The sequence below is a fragment of the Pleuronectes platessa genome, chromosome 7 (genome assembly GCF_947347685.1).
Source record: "Pleuronectes platessa chromosome 7, fPlePla1.1, whole genome shotgun sequence".
Taxonomy (NCBI): domain Eukaryota; kingdom Metazoa; phylum Chordata; class Actinopteri; order Pleuronectiformes; family Pleuronectidae; genus Pleuronectes; species Pleuronectes platessa.
This window is the reverse complement of record NC_070632.1, coordinates 16,065,957-16,081,051: the sequence shown is the minus strand read 5'-3', so window position 1 is coordinate 16,081,051 and position 15,095 is coordinate 16,065,957. Positions and strand designations below refer to the sequence as shown.

Genomic DNA, 15,095 nt, shown 5'->3' with positions numbered 1-15,095 from the left:
GTGCTGCTATTCTGCGGAGTTGCCTGGCATCTGTCAGTAAATGCAAAATACCATCTGCTTTCTTAAGGCTCAGCAAGCCTCTCCTCCTCCTACTGTTCTGATATTTATTGAGCGCTGGTGGCAGCTTTGTGTGCGTGCCAACCCTGATCACATGTCATGGAACCATCAGGCGACTGTATTTCTTCCATCGGGCCGATAAATAAATAAAGAGGTAGGCAGCTTTTTATAGGGTCAGTGCCATTTACAATACATTCTCCTCCATTCCTGCCTGTTAGAGTAGAGATGTAGGTCAGATCACAGGCTCTGCAGAGGGAGAGAGGTTTAAGATAAGTGAAAGACTGCCACCTTGTGGGTACAAAGCAGCAGAGCAGTTAGTATTTAGTCTCAGGCAGCACAGTGGGTTTATGCATTATTCACCTCATGGTGTGCATGTTAATATACAATCATGAGCTACTTCTCACTAGTGTCATACTGAATGACTCATGCAGTCTCAAACAATATGCTGAACCGTCATATTATATTTGCATCAAAAGTCTAACTATATTTTTTACAGTTAAAAGATGTAAAATCAAGGAAGCTAATTTAATTTACATATTTTTTTAGTTGTGAGATACTTAAAGTCTAAATTATATAACTGTAATAAAACTACAGTTCAATTATATTGCAAATTAAAGGGGTGGCTGTGGTTGAGGAAGAGCGGGTCAACCACCAACCAGAAGGTATGGGGGTTCGATCTGCAAGCTGACATGTCCTTGGGCAATACGGCACTAGATCAGCACATACAGTAGATGCAGTGTATGAATGTGTGTGTGAATGAGTTATTGTAAAAAAAAAAACTGTAATGTAAAGCGCTTTGAGTAGCAATCAAGACAAGAAAAGCTCAATATAAATACAGCCCATTTACCAATTTGAAGAATGTTGAAAGTGTAGCGGGGGATATTTAATCAGCTTCAATCTGAGGCTGCAGCTTCACATCTCTGTGTTTGCAAATGTTCCAAGAATCAAAAGAACTCTGCGCCCACTCAAGAGGCTCCTGAATGACAATCACCAGTCACATCAAGACGCTCAACAGCAGCGTTCAACCGAATGAATACTGACGTCTCGCTCTGACGGATCTGCTGATGTAGATTTTATCAAAGTTCAGAACCAACCATTCAGCTGAGGGTAGAAACCTTTCTTCTTCACTGTGTGTCATAAGCACAGTCGATCAGTGGTGCGGTGCTGAGTGCATCTGATGTCCAGTGGCCACAGCACAATGTGATTGACAGGCTTATGGGAGTTCTGGCTGGATCGATGTGAGTGTCAAAGGTTTGCACATTCTGGAATTTGCTCCACAATGAACTTAGACAGGGTAATTCTTGAGCTCCTTATAAATCCCTTCTTAAAATGTATCTTTTTATGAAAGCTTTAAAAAATGATATAGAATATTTCTTACACCGAATAACCCTATTTATTCATATAATTCTATCATTTTGATCAATTATCATTGTTTCCTCTGCTTCTGTTCCATTGACTTATCTTCTTGTTTCTTCCTTCTAAATTACTTTGTAATATTATCAAGAGAAGTTATAAAGCTTATTATAATTAGTGTTATTGTTATAATTATGAAGGAGGAGGCTTCAAAGTCTAGCATTAACAATTTTGAATGCACATTAGGTTTGCATGCAGCAACCAACAGGAGCAGTGCTTAGCCCAGTGACATTTATCTTGTGTGATGTGTGCAAACTCACCGGAGTGTCGGTCGCTCTCCGTCTCTGTTCCTCCCGAGTGGAGACTGTTGGCGGGCGAGGAGCTCCAGGACACTGAGTGGCTGATGGTGGGATTGATAGAAACATGCCTGTCGCCTCCCGAGGAGCTGGAGGCCTGACTCTCCAGCAGGGGTGCAAACATGCAGCTGTCCTGGTGACATGATCCTGCAGAACCCAACACCCCCACACACACAGGTAGACATGAGAAAAAGCAGTGATAAGAGTAGGTTATTAAAGTGTTGTTTTTTGTTGTTTATATCTTAAAGGGCACCCGGCCACATAATCAAGTCATTATACCAGCTGATTGAGTTATCACTGGGAAGATGTAATAGCTTGTATGTTCAGATCAATAAAATGCATGGTGCATCACAACAGTCCAGCTCTATACTTATCCCTCTCATGTTACTGTACTCATACATTTTTAACACATCTTTTTTTCTTTTTACCCTCTGATACTTGACACTAAGACGGAACAAGAGGCCTCTGGCTTTCCAAAATCCACTGCATGACTTGTGGGATCAGGTTAGACTGGTAATGAACCAGTGAAATAGTTGAAATTTCAGGAATCTCCAAATAGCGCCGCAGAAGATTTCCCTACATTGCAGCTTTGTTACCTTACACATTGATTTCGATCTTTACAAAACTAGAGCAACATTTTTTCCGAATTTCTTTTCTTCTGAGACAAAGGTATTCAGTAATGAAAAGGACAGAACGATGGGGTCACTGTTGCCTTACAAGGTTGTTGATTCCAACCTCCTGGCAGAGCAGGGTGGCTTTTCTCTGGATACTCCAGCTTCCTCCCTCAGGCCAAAGACGCACAGACACACAGGCTAACTGGAGACTGTCTGTAGGTGTGAGTGTGAGTGGTTGTCTGTCTCTTTGTGTCAGCTCTGCAACAAGGTATACACAACCCCTTGCATAATGTCAGCTGGGATCGGCTCCTCTCCCCTTGTGCCTCTTAATGGATAAGTGGTATAGATAATGGATGGATGATAATAAAAATTGACATAAAGACCTCACTGACTCAACATATCTCTCTTAAATATAAAGGCCTACATGATTATTCATTATACCTGACATGGCTTTCATCTTTAGGATATGAATTTAAGTTGACATTTCGAACGATATCCATAACCTGGAAACCTTTCTAACTTTGAACACGTTGAAAAACACCAGATCTCCCTGTTCCTTCTGATCTGGATCTGCAACCTAATGTAATGGGTTCGTCCCTGATCCACCGCATCCTTCCACCTAGTTTCATGTAAAAGATTCAATAGTTTTTGTCTAATCTTGTTTACAAACAGACAAGCAAACCAACAGGGTGAGATTATAACCTCCCTTTTTGAGGGTCGGCTACTCAGTATTGTTCTAAATGTCATCTCCTCTTAGAATGTGGATGTTTACAGGGGGAAATAATCAGCAGAGTAAGACTAACAATGGCTGAATGCACATCATCAATTTATGTTTACTGCATGTATTGAGTCATTATTTCGTAGTGATTGCCTGTATTACACAGATAGCAGTCAGATGGGTCGCATTCAGTATGTGCTCCCTTCCTGCTTCACGGAAACCAACAGGAAGAGCTGCGGGGGGCGCTCCGAGTCCAAACAACATGACTCACCAGCCCTCAGAGGGAGTTCACATCTCAGAAAATGATTCTCTATACACGTTCAACAGCGACATGTCCCTTCAGCAGCTCAGCGCCATGGAGGTGTCAAGATGAAACAACAAATGGCTGCCAGACATACTGCTGCTGCTGCAGCTGCTGCGTACAGCCTGTTATTGAAACGTTAAATATTAAATGTGCCCCTTTGATAGATGTGACAATATCTGCAACTATTACCTGAGGGCCTTGTACCTTAAGCCTGCAAGAATGGAGGATGGTGTAATACAGTTGAAAATACAGAAGTACGTAGGGCGAATCTTGGATTTGTCTTCATCTGGGGCCATAAAGGGGACAGAGTTTACACAGAAAGGCAAATCATATGACCTGATTCCGTGAGGTGCACATTTAAGTCATTATTTGCTTACGGTTACCTCAGTGTATAAAATTATATTTATTGTTATCGTCAATAAGACTGTAGTTTATTGTTATTTCTCCTGGATCTGGATCTGAGGAGAACTGTTTTCTGAGTAAGAGTCAGAGTATAGAGCAATTATAATCTACTTCATAGACATTATGGTGACATGGAAACTGTTGTGTCTCTGTCACATTACATATCATGTAATTTAGCTGATGCTTTAATTCAAAGCGACTTCCAAGTAGTTCATTCAACATCTATGAGGGGCCAGTTGGGTTCAGCATCTTGCCCAAGGACACTACGGCATGGGCTGGGATTCGAGCTGCCGACCAACACCAGAGCATTGGACAACTGCTCAGTCAGAAACCTCTTTCCCTAAACCATTACAGCAGTGCAGCCTTAAGTGCAGCAACACTGTCCTGAAGATTTCAGAAGTAGGGAGACATTAGGGAGATCGATTGATTGAGCAGGTACTTCCTGTGTGTACTTCCTGGCACATTGATTATTTATTTAAACAAATACATCTCAAAGCTATGGGTCACTATAACTCCCCTCTCAAGTAACTGAGAATCTGATGTTGAGGAAAAGTGTGACTCCATTAACCACGTTAAAAGTACAACCACCACAGCCAGACTGTCTGGCAAATACTTTGACCATGACTGCTCAGTAAGACATATCACAAACACATATTGGACTCATTTAGAAGCTATAGGAAAATTGAGTAATATAATTAGTGTACATGCACAGGCATTTTGTAAAACGGGAATGTCGTCGATTGATAAAATAAATGTAATCTAGTTTGAGTGCAGCCAGGTGAACATCGTCCGCAACAACTTTGTAATTCAATAAACGGGACGACTGAGTTTAGAATCCTAAAACCTATAAGCTAAAGTGGGGCATATATTGACTCTGCAGGTCATTTATACAGCAATATTTCCATTACATGATGGTAACTCCAACCTGGTCTGTTTGCCTATCGTCTTTAAACAGCTTACATTAGTCAGCAGCTATCACTTAAGGCAACATTAAGGTTTCCATAAATCATAACACTCCAGCCTCCTCCTGCATGTTTCCAAAGTGTGCAGATGAAATATCTGGCTCTTTCGAATGAAGAATCAACTAGATGGGCATAGAGAGAGAGAGAGAGAGAGAGAGAGAGAGAGAGAGAGAGAGAGAGAGAGAGAGAGAGAGATCCACAAATTGTTTTCTGAGAAATCAAGGAATATGGTGAAAACATTTCTTTTAATGATAATATATGTCCAATAATCCTGCTAACTAGCAGACACACAGATAAACACACAGACCATAACAAACTTCTTGGCTGAGGTAACAATTAGAGCTCATAAAAACTGTTTTACACAATTGGAATGGTTGTAAAATACCAATGGTTCCAAAACATGACACGGACATAGAGCAGAGTGATGCAATTGTCATATCCTCCAAATCCCAAATCTACACAAATCTACACATCTCGGTTTTGATTTAGCAGTTCAGTGCACATCAGTTTTTTCTAGTTTTCTTTCAAGGAATATTTCCTCTTTTCAATGGTGAGGGATCTAAATCAATTTCAAATGCTTGATAATTGGTTCAGTGGTAAAAACTTCACCCAGCTTCTAGCAGAGCCACCACGTCACAATTTGCCCCCATGCCCCCTGCTCTGCACACCACTGAACATCTTCCACACGGCTCAACACAGATGAAAACACGGCCCTATCAGCAATCAGGACATAACCCAGAGTTTTGCCATTTCCATCTTTGTCCCTGGGGCTGTGATGATGATTTAGAACAACTAATAGGAGACACAGCACTCATGCATTAAATACATCATTAAAGTGAATGACGCTGGACATGTTTGCTGGAATTCCCTCGAAAACACAGTCACAGTCACGCTCTCCTCCCGTCAGAGCAAAGCTGATGCTTCAGCACAAAATCACACTGAGCTTTCCCGAGTGCTGTGCAAACATGTCACTCATAGAATTAATGTCACATACACCAGAAAGACACAGGAAGTGCTCTTGAGAGTTATTATTCTATTTAATGCACATGCATTCATTTCTCATTCAGGGGAAATGACATGAAGGAAGCATCCATGAGTGATGTACCCTCACTCACTTCCCTGTTCATTCATTCAATATCTGAGGTCATAAATAAATCAATCCTAAATCGGATTTAATAGAAGGTTTTTGGACTGAGCGCATCATCCAATTTTAAATAAATGAACTTTACAAACACTTAACTAACAAAAGGGAACAAATTACATACAGATCTCATATGGAATTTAGTATTCAGTAGATATTATATCATGATAGTTTTACAGATAGCTGCAGTTTGGTCATCCGTCATAAATGAGTCAAACCTACCTGAGGAGATGCCCAGAGCCTGTGACAACTTCACTTCCATTGCATGAAGTTGTGCCTTCAATTTAAATCCTCCATTAGTAATGTCCTGTTCGACAACTTGTACAACTACAGAGGAGGTGCCGCCTCATGAACCTGTCCTCCCCACGGTGCTCCACCTTTGAGCTGTGAAAGAGTCCGGGTGTTGCAGCCGAGAAGGATGGGTGGAGTTTAAAGTGTTGTCGGGGCTGCACGCTACAACATCACAAACTACCATCTTATGACTGTAGAATATTGATTTAACGGGATCGGAGCATCACCACTCACCTCACATGTGGAATTTCTTATTATTCTATATGAGAATGACAACAAATCATAAGAGATCCCCTTTATCGAAGGTAAGTTTGACCTGAATGGGATGGATTCCACTGCAGTCTGATGTGAGCATGTGGGTTTATCATACTTGTGACAGATTTCTTTATTTTAATTTGAATTAATTTAAAAATGTATTTTTCGTGGTGTAGACTATTTCCCATACTGAGTGTTCTTTCAGCATATCAGTTCAGTGGACTGTAGTACAGGGTTATTTATAGGACAGCTGATGCATTGAACATTTGTTTAACCAGCTATGTTCTGATTCCCTATGGATTTATTCTGCTGGTCATAAGTGCTATTGCAAGCTTTTGTTTTGTTTTAGTTTGTTTGTTATATATTACAATTCAATATATATGCAATCTATATTTCAAGAAGGGACCAATATATATATATATATATATATATATTGTCACTATATATATATATATATATATATATAGTGACAAAGTAAGTAAGTGACAAATTATACAAATCATTAACAACATTATAAAGTCCAAAGCATAATTTGCTGTCATTTAAAATATAAACAAGACATTATTGCTTTTAAGAGGTTTTAATTTCCTTGTTGTGTTAAATTTTGTAACCGGCAAACATATTAGGGGTTAATAAAAATTGTATTATAAACCAAGTCGATGAGGGTTCTGAGACTTTCCATTTTGATTCATGAATATGGCCATAATTATAAGATTAATTTAATGTGAGGAAAATAAATTCTCAGAAAAAAAACTTCAGTATTTTTATATGAAATCCAGAAATGATAAGTTGTGTGAGAATACAAAGAGAGGTTGTAAGGCTGTTGTTTCCAAGGTGGATAAAAGAACATATCATAATGAAAAATGAATAGCCCACAGTTGTGTAACATTAAACTGCTGTGGAATAAATAGGGGATGGAGTTTTGTAATGTGCATTTTTAACTTTGGGGGCAACCTTCAAATATGTTTAGGTTTTCTTTTTTTAAAAGTGCGAGCCCGGATACAAGCTTCATAATCTCCAAAACTCGTTTTTGACATGGAAAATATTCAACTTGTGGCCCCAGAGGATGAGTGAGAGAATGGGACTGTCAATGAACTTTAAAATGTGGTGGTGGGATGAGAAAAAATAAGGGAACATACATATACAGAATTGCATATCTTCCGACCTTAATATAGTCATGTCTGTATTAATTATTGGTATCATTATTGCTGTTATGTTTTATTGTTTTACATAAAATGTGAATAACATTATGTATATGATCTCAAACTAGAATAACATGTTATACCTAATTATATATATACGCATGTATAAACTGTATACATAGATTTGATCACACTTTGTTATAACATGATTCATGAAGATTTATTTTCATTTCAAAACATGAGGTATACATGAGAGGGAATGAAACAAAAAGTACTGTGGTCCCGGTAAACAGCAAAGATCACAAGAATCTTAAAACTAAGCAGAATAAGTACAATTAAATAAAAACAATAAAACAAATGAATAATCTTATTACTACTGCTACTTATACTACTAGATAGATAGATAGATAGATAGATATAGATATATACTTTATTGATCCAGAGCAAAATTTTGGCTCTAGAAATACGAAGACTAGTACCACTACTCATAATATTATTATTATTATTAAATAATTTACATACAATTTCCACCATGTGATCTGCAATTGATAGCGGATTGATATAATTTTATTTATATAGGACATTTAAAACCACTTGGTTGACCAATGTGTGGTGGTGAGGTGAGTGGTACGACCAAAGAACAGTTAAAACGTAAAACATTAATGCATTAAACATACATTAAAGTTCAAGTAATACAAATAAAATACAATTCTAGCCTTTGATGCTGAGCTGTCAACAAACAACTCTGCAAACTTTGGTAACGATTTGAGCATGTTGAAGCCCTCAAAAAGGTGATTATGGTGTTTGTTTTGTCACTGGTCGCAAGGTGGCGCTGTTCGGCAAACTATCAGAAGTATGGTTTCCACACTGAGCTACGTTCACAACCACCAAACCCAGTCGAACCCAGTGGTTATGAACTAATTCCACCACAGTTAAGCTAATGACACTCACGCTTACATTCACTAACTGTGTGGATTAACATTATCCTCTAGTAGCATTAGCCTCTTTGTGTGAAGAAACTCTGACGGTTGTGTACGTTTTGTGTCTCTGCCACGGATGATTAACAGTTTTCATTATGCGGACGCCGTTGAACGCACCCTGGCGGAGTTGTCATCCAGCTGAACTCTGACCAAAACACACACGGAGGCAGAAACCACTCGACCCAGACGTCTGGACCGTCACATCCTCCAAATGCCGAGGCGGTCGCGGTGGGCGAGCGTGTTTGCTAGGCGGCCTGAGGACCGGGGCTTGTAGAGTAGCGCTAACTAGCTAGGCTGCTAACGGAGGCTAGGGACCGTTAGCTCATCGTAGCGTAATGCCAGGCGAGCCTACACCTACTGCAGCTGCTGGGAGTGGACACCGCTCCTTCTGTTGCCTTAACCGTGAGCCCGGTAGTGCGACAAGGGCTCGGCGGGTAGTCAGGCAGCCGCGTGAGCTACAAAGCTAAACTCACCCTCCGCTGCGCTGTGTGTCTTTTCCTCCTGTTGCTGCCTGGAGTAACCTGCCAGTATGGGGATGTGCTTATCGTGTTTCGGCGGGGACGACGTCGTTGTCACTCCGGATCCGGTGAGTTCCCGTCCTGCTGCTGTTATAACCACCCATGGCGTTCTCTAATAAAGCTAATGGACGTGTGAGTGAACTAAAGGCCTTACTTGGGCATGTTCAGGAGGCGCTGACCGGGTCTCGCCTGTGTAAACACTGACCCTGGCGAGTCTGCCCCATTTTAGGCCCAACATGGTTCTCAGCCCCCCAGAGAGAAAACCGAGTGAAAACTGTCAGCTGAAGTTGTCTGTGTTTGTTTGTTTGTTTACCAGGATGCGAGGAGACGACAGTTGGCCGAGGCCGCAGAGAAGAGACAAAAAGAGGTGAGTAGATAAACACTCGTTCACATAGTTCAATAAACAAATGCATTATATTGCCACAGCAGTGCATTGAATCCTGCTGCAGCGTCTCATGTGGCTCAATCGTATTCTGTTATCCAGAGAGATTGTTTGCTGACTTTCAGGCTGAACTCCATTGGGAATGCCTCCAAGCATAACACTGTACAATTCAACAGCAAGACACATTCCAGCATAATGACAACCCCCAAATACCTCCGATACAGAGCCATCAAAGACTGAACTAGGGCTGGGCGACATGGCCAAAGATATCATTATACTGTGATATAATATAACACCGTTCACATCAGTCGATATCAGTAATTATCACGATAAACGTGAAACCAGAATGGTGCACACTTCTGCCAAGGCCGAGCAGTCCCCTGATGAAACTTCATTTAAATTCACAAGACCTGAATTGTTATTTACACCAAATGCTCATGATCATAACTGTTAGTCCCCTAAACATGTCAGGTAATTTCCTCAAGATCTATGAATTACCTGAGTAAACAAGGAAAATGTTTTAAAAAAAAAAGATGCCCTATCTCACAATGTTGTAAAGTGGGGTAAACAATAAGCAACTGCCCCCTGACAGTGATCAACTCCACAATGTAACGGTATCTCCCCTGACCCAAATCGCATTCATCACATAAAGTTTTGTGGTAACCGGTCTCGCAGTTTTTGTGTCATCCTGCTGACTAACAGACAGACAAACAATCAAACCGATGAAAACAAAACCTCTTCTTCAGGAGCAGAGAACGACAAACACTTAATAAATAGCAAAATGTTTAACAAATCTGTGTCGGAACTATTAAACAAATTCTGTATCATACCTCCTCACTGTGCATGCACAACTCACAAGCCTTCATTTGTACTGAACTTTTGTTACGTTGCTAGAGATGAAAGTGATGATTGTTCTTGTTGTGTCACCGAGAAAGGATTTGTTGCATGGTTGTTGTTTCAGACTGCATTAGTGTCAGCTAGATGTATCTAATCGTTAACTGAGTGAAGTAACCTATTGTTAAACACATACATGCACCACATTTGAGGTAGATGCACTTGACAGTGTGGTGAGTCATTTTTTATTGTACAGAAAAACCTCTTTCAAACCCGTAAGAGCCATGTCAAAGTTGTAACGAGGTAAGTAGACATGGATCAGAATAAATCCCCCTCTTGTCCAGGTGAATCCTTTAACTGCCACATCCTCCCGCTCTAACTCACTCCTTTCCTCCACAAATTGGCCTCCTCACAATTCACACTGTGAACTACTACAGATTCAAATCCCAAGCCCTAATTCACCGTCACATTAGCAGTACTGCGCTATTGGAAACGGCTTTAGCCTTAGTGCCTTATTTGGCACTTGAATGCCTCTCCCCTTGCTAGTTGTGATTGCGTTTGCCTTGTGCTCTCTGAAAAGCTTGTGATAATACGATGTATGAAAAAATGATTTGACACCACATGCATGTTTTTGAGATTGCCTTGTATACGACCCTAACAACACGAACAAGTATTCAACAAGTTTGTACCGGAGCAAATTTCCTTTTAGACTTCTGTCACTGTCCGCTCTGTTTTTCAGACAGCATACCGTGGTGTTAAAAACCCAGAAGCGGTCGAGAGGAAAAGGAAAAAGCAGGAAGAAAGTGAGAACCAGGCGATGACAACGACTGCGTCTGGTGGCGGCGGCTTGAGGGTTCGTTTTGTGTTCATCCTCGAGCTGTGTGACTTTTAGAGCAACAGTGTCATAAGTGCCGTTCCTCTGGGGCATCGAAGAACAGATGTTTTATTTGATGTCAACTTAAAAAAGACTCTTACTGTTTGTTTTGTTACTCAGAATGTCTTCCCATTAGAGCTGGGCGATTTACATGCAATCGTTTGTCATTACTTCAGACGCCAAGAGCATACTTTGATATTCAAATATTGGAAATATTTACTGGTATCTTAAACGGATCTGTACCTTAAACCCAGGAAGCTCTATCTAAATAAAAGGGCGCGGTCACACAAACGCAAATGTACCAGTGTCGAACCTGTGCCTCCTGTTCACCTCCGATCTGTGCGAGCAAAGGTGCGAATAAAACATTGACCTCACTTGGTTGCCATTGGCTGCAGTTTTCATAGTGAGACAAAATGGAGGAGACCCTGATATACAGTGCCTTGCATAAGTATTCACCCCCTTTGGACTTTTCTACATTTTGTCATGGTATAACCACAGATTCAAATTTATTTCATCGTGAGTTTATGTAATGGACCAACACAAAATAGTGCATCATTTGGAAGTGGGGGGAAATATTACATGGATTTCACAATTATTTACAAATAAAAATCTGAAAAGTGTTGAGTGCATATGTATTCACCCCCTTTACTGTGAAACCCCTAACAAAGATCTGGTGCGACCAATTGCATTCACAAGTCACATTTGCAAGTCACATAATTAGTAAATAGGGTCCACCTGTCTGCAATTTAATCTCAGTATAAATACATCTGTTCTGTGACGGACTCAGAGTTTGTTGGAGATCATTACTGAACAAACAGCATCATGAAGACCAAGGAGCTCACCAAACAGGTCAGGGATGAAGTTGTGGAGAAATATGAAGCAGGGTTAGGTTATAAAAAAATATCCAGAGCTTTGAACATCTCTCTGAGCACCATAAAATCCATCATAAGAAAATGGAAAGAATATGGCACAACCGCAAACCTACCAAGAGGAGGCCGTCCACCCAAACTGAAGAGTCGGACAAGGAGAAAATTAATCAGAGAAGCAACCAGGAGGCCCATGGTTACTCTGGAGGAGTTGCAGAGATCCACAGCTGAGGTGGGAGAATCTGTCCACAGGACAACTATTAGTCGTCTACTCCACAAATCTGGCCTTTATGGAAGAGTGGCAAGAAGAAAGCCATTGTTGAAAGGGATCCATAAAAAATCCCGTTTGGAGTTTGCCAGAAGCCATGTGGGAGACACAGCAAACATGTGGAAGAAGGTGCTCTGGTCAGATGAGACCAAAATTGAACTTTTTGGCCTCAATGCAAAACGCTATGTGTGGTGAAAACCCAACACTGCCCATCACCCTGAGCACACCATCCCAACAGTGAAACATGGTGGTGGTAGCATCATGCTGTGGGGATGCTTCTCTTCAGCAGGTACAGGGAAACTGGTCAGAATAGAGGGAAAGATGGATGGAGCCAAATACAGGGAAATCCTTGAAGAAAATCTGATGCAGTCTGCAAAAGACTTGAGACTGGGGCGGAGGTTCATCTTCCAGCAGGACAATGACCCTAAACATACAGCCAGAGCTACAAAGGAATGGTTTGGATTAAAGAATGTTAATGTCTTAAAATGGCCCAGTCAAAGCCCAGACCTCAATCCAATAGAGAATCTATGGCAAGACTTGAAGATTGCGGTTCACAGACGGTCTCCATCCAATCTGACTGAGCTTCATCTTTTTTGCCAAGAAGAATGGACAAACCTTTCCATCTCTAGATGTGCAAAGCTGGTAGAGACATACCCCAAAAGACTTGCAGCTGTAATTGCAGCGAAAGGGGGTTCTACCAAGTATTGACACAGGGGGGTGAATACTTATGCACCCAACAGATGTCAACTTTTTTGTTCTCATTATTGTTTGTGTCACAATAAAATTTATTTTGCACCTCCAAAGTACTATGCATGTTTTGTTGATCGAACGGGAAAAAGTTTATTTAAGTCTATTTGAATTCCAGTTAGTAACAGTACATAATGGGAAAAAGTCCAAGGGGGGTGAATACTTATGCAAGGCACTGTAAGCTCTGTCAAACCAGTACTTGTAGACGTCGCGCATGGAAATTAGAACCTTCCTCTGCTCTTCACTGTACAACCAAATAAACACTCGTTCAACGACCACAACCTCCAACGGACGACAGACTACACGATCGATTACCGCACAAATGTATGTGATTCATTTTGGCAGGCGTTTGTCATTCGCCTACATTTGTGTGTCGGTGCCCTTACGCAAAACCAACATTTTCATATGTGTGTGTGTGTGCGTCTGTCAGAAAGCTCAACGTCTTAATGACCAGACTAATCTCCACCTTTGTTTTCCCTTGCAGTGGCAGGTAGGATGAACACCCTGATGGTAGAATCTGAAGTCTTGACTCGGAAGTCCGAAACACCATGGAGCATCGCTGCAAGATGACTTGACAGATGTCCGAGCTGCTGTCCATTGGTCAACTCTTTGGTTCTATTATTTGCCTATTTGATGGTGTTACGAGACAAACAGCTGCCGCGGCTTGATGCAAGATGATCTGACGTGAGGAGATAACATCAGGACAGCCCCCTTGATGCCAAGTTACACAAACCAGTGTGGACCCTCGGACAAATCGAGGATGATACACAGTAATAGCAAAAGCAGGCTATTTTATATTAGACCACACAAAAACAACATAACTCTAAACTCAAGTTGTGTATCTGGGAACACTTTGAAACAAGCTTGTCTTCAACACTCTTATAACATGAGCTTCATCGCTGCACCTTTCCTTTCATTTCCACAGTCGAGGATCAGTATTCACCGTTGATCTGTTCATGGCCAAATTACTTTTTCTGTCCCGTTATACAAAGGACTCATTTCACAAGATGGACACAGTTTATGTTTACATAGCAATTTAACTGTGCTTATTGTAGTTTTGTTGTACAATAATGAGCATTCATATACCACTTATTTCACCCTGTTCATGCTCTATGAGTCGGTAAGACAAAGGCTAGTGCAAACAGGGCTGTAACTTGTTGCTATTGACTGAACCTGTTATTCTCTTTGCTCGGAGTGTTTCTGTGACTCATCTCACATTGAAGACTGGTGCAGAAGGTAATGTGAGTTATGTCTTCGAGATTTTACGAAGACTATATGGTCAACAACCAGGCATATACTCTGCAGCATCATATAGTTGATTCATTCGTGATGAAGGAATTAAGCACTGAAAAATAGGGAATGATTTATTGAACTTGTGCACACAACCTTTTGCGCTTTGCACTGGCCTTTGTTACCCCCTTTTAATAGAGCCTAATTTCAACAGAACTTTTTTGGGTTTTCGCTGCACAATTCCAGTTGAATTATTCAAAGCAAAACTCTGACGTGTCGCCTGCTTGATTTGAATGAGATATCAATTGCGTTTATATATTGCAATGTGACAAACGGAAGCTTTTGTTAGACACCTATTTGCACACAGTTTGTCAATATTTGGTACACAGCAAATAAGCCAGCTTTCTTTCTATGTGGAGAGAGAAACTAGTAACAGAATTATGAAGAAACTGAAGGAAAGTGAATTGTGTATGTTGTGTTTTTTTCTTTTTTCTTTTTAAACTATGACTTGCTTTGACTGAGTGCATTTCTTACAGCCTTCACTTGATCCTAAATGCTTCCGGTGCTCTCTCCTTTTTGTAGAACAGGAAAGCCAATGGTATTTGCTACAATAAATCACATTTCTGCTACTCTTGTTTAAATTTTATGTGTGGAATTAAAGTTGATGAGAAAGATGATCCAAGTTCCGATAACATTTTGATATTGCAATTGAGATTAGGTTTGCTGATCTAGACTTAGATGGATAATTTATGAGTCTTCTGTCCTTTCATGTTAACTATATAAAACAGGACTGATGAACGC

General features: G+C 40.6%; 1 protein-coding gene across 2 annotated transcripts; it reads left to right on the top strand.

Moving 5' to 3' along the window:
• The first annotated feature begins 8,874 nt into the window (after positions 1 to 8,874).
• Positions 8,875 to 14,923, top strand: svip (small VCP interacting protein). Of its 2 annotated transcripts, XM_053426960.1 has the most exons (5): positions 8,875 to 9,161; positions 9,410 to 9,460; positions 10,566 to 10,612; positions 11,049 to 11,162; positions 13,549 to 14,923. In XM_053426960.1, exons 1-4 carry the CDS (start codon positions 9,105 to 9,107, stop codon positions 11,128 to 11,130), a joined length of 237 nt encoding a protein of 78 aa, XP_053282935.1. In that variant the 5' UTR covers positions 8,875 to 9,104; the 3' UTR covers positions 11,131 to 11,162; positions 13,549 to 14,923. The 2 variants fall into 2 exon arrangements, with proteins under 2 accessions (XP_053282935.1, XP_053282934.1); XM_053426959.1 differs by lacking the exon at positions 10,566 to 10,612.
• The last annotated feature ends 172 nt before the right edge of the window (positions 14,924 to 15,095 follow it).